The sequence below is a fragment of the Hyalella azteca genome, unplaced genomic scaffold (genome assembly GCF_000764305.2).
Source record: "Hyalella azteca isolate HAZT.00-mixed unplaced genomic scaffold, Hazt_2.0.2 contig2887, whole genome shotgun sequence".
NCBI lineage: Eukaryota > Metazoa > Arthropoda > Malacostraca > Amphipoda > Hyalellidae > Hyalella > Hyalella azteca.
The window spans coordinates 34,060-38,324 of NW_025933145.1; the positions used below are offsets into that span (position 1 = coordinate 34,060).

Consider the following 4,265-nt stretch of genomic DNA (forward strand, 5'->3'; position numbering starts at 1 on the left):
ATATATATATGATAAGCAAGTAGCCTGTCATACAAAAGTTTAAACATTACAATTGTTTATTTAGAGACGTGTGACGGCCTTCATAGGTTTTTATGTTGTTCAAATCTGTCAGCGCATCTATGTGGTCATATTTTTTATAAAAACTATTGATTGTATTATGTCAGTTTACAATATTGTTTTAAGACATTAACGATATAAATCATAACATATTTATGGAAATTATTAATAATGGATTCTTAATTATTTAACTATGCGTAATTCCATAAGATGTTTGCTTGAAAATATTCTCCTCTTGCTTTTTTGCGCGTCAGTTCAACTTAGATGTGTGGGGTTGACGTCTCCAGCCTCTCCAGGTTTGATGATGTAAGATTTCTATTTAGAAATATACCGATACTGTTTATTATAATTTTAGAGTTATTTATAGAAATATTTTATTACGTTTATCAGGCGTGAAAACATAAGATAAGATGACTTAAGCCTTTCAACCTAATAACTCCATTAGTCAACAAATGACACATTTCTTGAAGATTACGCTGCTATCGTCGTTCCAAGCAATGTAGGCGGGAAGCTTGAAACCGATTGTATATTAATGTATAATACACACAATTCGATAATTCCAGATTACTTGGATGAAACATCCCTCGACAGGCTCGATGAATGATTAATCGGAAACTAACCTGCAAACTAATGCCATTTCTACTCAAAGATGCGCATGTATGAATATTTTAATTTAAAGAAAGTTTCTTGGTTACTTGAAAGCGACTAGTAGTAGTTATGCGGTGAACATGCTAATGAGCATTAAACTGGTTACTGGTAAATCATACAAGAATGCACATTTGAGGGATACAAATTGTTTAGAGCTCAATGTATACTATTGTTTATTGCAGCTTATTAAAAGATCTTAATTGAAAAGATACAAGTAATTTTCTCGAAACTTACTTGCATTGCAAAAACGTTCTCTAATCTGCAATCACGACGTTGAATCGCTTCTGGGATCATGTTGTGCTGCCGCTATATCTTCGTATATGTTGAGCATATTGTCAAAACAGAGACTTTTTTTAAACTCTTCTGCTAGGTCATTTTTGAAACATATATGTAAGTAGACCAGTAAAGTATCGTGGATAATAGCACTATCATACATAAGAAATTTGTTTAAATCTTGAGAAGACGAGGTAATTAAAACTAAACTGATTCTAAAAAATCTATGATTTGTCACTATAAATTGTTGAGTTCAACAACCACAATCAAAACTATCCTAGTAGAAACCTTTCAGTTGAGTGTCATCGCAATTCACATAAGACGCAACTAATTGAGCATCATAACCTAGGACAGATTTCTTTATGATGCCAGCTTTGATATAATGCTACGCATGTTGAGCTAGGTAGAACAAATCATGGTATTCAGCGGCTCGGATTCGTTATAGAATATGTTATTATTATTAATTGTTTAATAGTGAATCTAAATAGGCCACTGTAAGACGTACTACTTCCAACAGTACTGTGGAAAACTGGCTGATTTATTTTCAACGTTGACTCTTTCTTGACACATTGACAGTTTTGGCACGATTGTAATTTCATACGGTCAACACTGCACTCGAAGGCAAAACCTAAAAATTAATCAATCAATTGTGAGCCTTAATCAATCTTTAGATTAATAGGATACCTTTTTTCCATGTTATTTTTTAATTGTTTTGTGCAAATCCGTGGCTTCAAGAATTTTGAACACTGAATATTTGTAAAGCTCATTTCGTTTAGTTAGTGAGCGCTGCATGAGACTCAGGTACGTTTTCATTTCCTTGTTAATGTTGCAAGGGTTTGTTGTATTACAGCAACGCCCTATCGACACAACTCCAACATTAGCCGCATCGTGTGCGTAAAAGCTGCCAATGCAATGCGCAGTGGCCCAGTGAAAATTTACAGACGCAGCAGCTTCTGACTTGGATTACCAGAAGCTGGGGCGACTCTAAATTTTGTTAGGGGGGCATCTTTTCGAACACCGGCAGTGGGGGTGGCACGTCACGACCCCAGCCCGGCAAGACGTATGCTCCACGTACATGAGCGTCGTGACCTACAGCTGCCTCATTCATGCACAGACTAATATTTATCCTCTTATGATGTGTTATATTTTATGCGCTGATTATTACTTCAGACAGAAGTGGCTATTAACTACTTATCCTTTCCTTATTTTCCGCTCTCTGCTTCCTTCAAGCATTTTTTAGGCTTTGCTTATCCGCTTATCCAATTTAGTTTTTCATTAATTTCTGTTCTGTTTTGCTTGTATTTTCCGTTTCGTGTATATAATAATTAGTTATATTTTTAGTATCTACTTTCGAATTTGTTAACGTAAAAATTTCTGCTTCGATTACTTATTAATTTTACTGACGTTTACGTAATAATTTCTACTTCATTTGTTACCACATTCGGCTTCGTTTAAATACTAATTTCTGCTTCAATTGTTTCTTTCTCGTCTAAATCCCTAGTTTCTGTTTAATTTTTATACTACTTCCTGGTCCTTTTGTTCAGCACTTTTTGTATCTTTTATTTACAGTTTCGGCTCCAAGTTTAGCCTACCGTAAGTGTAAACTTTGTCTTGATTAAAACGTTAAGTTCCCGAAGCTCCTCAAAAAATATAGTTTGCGGGAAACAAGAGAAACAATAGTAGCTGAAATAAATGCTCGGAATGAAGAATTTAAACGAATATACCGGTAACATATTATTCTCGTTTACTCTGAGACAAAGAAACTTAACATAGGGAAAAACTTTATAAACATTCGCGTCTTTAGGATGTAAGCCTTACTCTACGTCAATTATGCACGTTCATCTGAAGTCTACGGTTTAAAGAACGAATATTTAACTTACTACCTGACGTTTGCCAAACCGGAGATCCGGTAAAAAGGGCAGCAAATTTGTCACATAAACCATTTTTAGACAAATGTCTATCTATTTATTCAAAGAAAATGCAAGAGAATTTAAATTTTGGTCACAATACAAGCTTGATTTCTCGTAGTGTATGCTTCCGTCGGTTTTGATCATCAGCTGACGGAGATGCTAGAAAAACTGGAGCTAGTAACGAACAACATTTTGCGATGGAAGACCGTCACCGTGGTGATGTATTCCGACCACGCTCTCTTCGTTACCACTTTTCTTATGTTTGTTGAATTGTGTTTTGTCCGGCATTTAGGGTCATCACGACTGATGATTTAGTCATCGGTGGAAAAACTAGTAGTAGTTGCACTGGTAAATGCTGGTAATTATTCTAAATGAATGATTCCACTTGATTTCCGAGTGAACGAAAGGATTATATATGAGAAGGAAGTTATTAGGCAAAGAGAGACAAGTCGTAATAGTTATCTCATTTGAATATATTTCTCATATTTTTAGAGTGTGTTCATGTTGTGCCGTCAATATAATTTTGAAAGTTGCTGATGCTTTTACTAGCGACCAAGAAGTGCACCCAACATTGCATTGCTCGGCTCAACACGCATTTGCCTGGTAGGTGGAGCTGAGCGACACGAAACAGCAGCTCGAGGAGAGCGAGAACACAGTGGCGACCCTGCGACGCAGTCTCGAGAGCCTCCAGCTTCAGTCTCACAAACTGAGCAACGAACTGGCACAGCGGCAGCACCGCAGTCACCTCGTGGACAACAAGTGAGTACAGACACTAAAGACGACTTCTACATTAGCAGCCACTTTCTTCGTCGTCTTTCGTATTAAATTCCCATACTGCTGAAATCAAATAACTCGTTGCAGGATGTCATTAACTTGTGGTAGGTTCTTCATTTTTATTTAACATACCGCAAACGGTTTCTGCAAACAAATTAACACACAAATGAACAAGCGTAAATTATAATAGAATAGTGAAATAATCATGAATAACTCATCATTCCAACAGAAGTACTCTAGAATGAAAGTAGTAATAATATACGTAATAAGTATCCAAAAATAAATAGTTCCTTACCAAAACAGTGAGGGCACCGTGCTGTCGCACCAGTCGCAACCCGCTAACTGTGATACAAATTTCTATGGCTAGAACTTGCCTAATTCTACAAAGGAAAATTTTCAGTAATTTGTACTGAACATGACTTGACATAATCTGCGGCTGCAGACACATGCGTGGTCACCTCGTGGACAACAAGTGAGTACAGACACTGCGTGGTCACCTCGTGGACAACAAGTGAGTACAGACACTGCGTGGTTACCTCGTGGACAACAAGTGAGTACAGACACTGCGTGGTCACCTCGTGGACAACAAGTGAGTACAGACAC

General features: G+C 36.9%; 1 protein-coding gene across 1 annotated transcript in view; it reads left to right on the plus strand.

Annotated features, from left to right (window-relative positions):
- The window catches only part of LOC108677004 (nuclear mitotic apparatus protein 1-like), a 15,001-nt gene that overhangs the window by 649 nt on the left and 10,087 nt on the right, over positions 1-4,265 (plus strand). The window contains exons 2-3 of the mRNA XM_018165156.2: positions 3,496-3,647; positions 4,105-4,134. Coding sequence (XP_018020645.1) covers positions 3,496-3,647; positions 4,105-4,134 — 182 coding nt within the window. The remainder of the gene's footprint in view (positions 1-3,495; positions 3,648-4,104; positions 4,135-4,265) is intronic.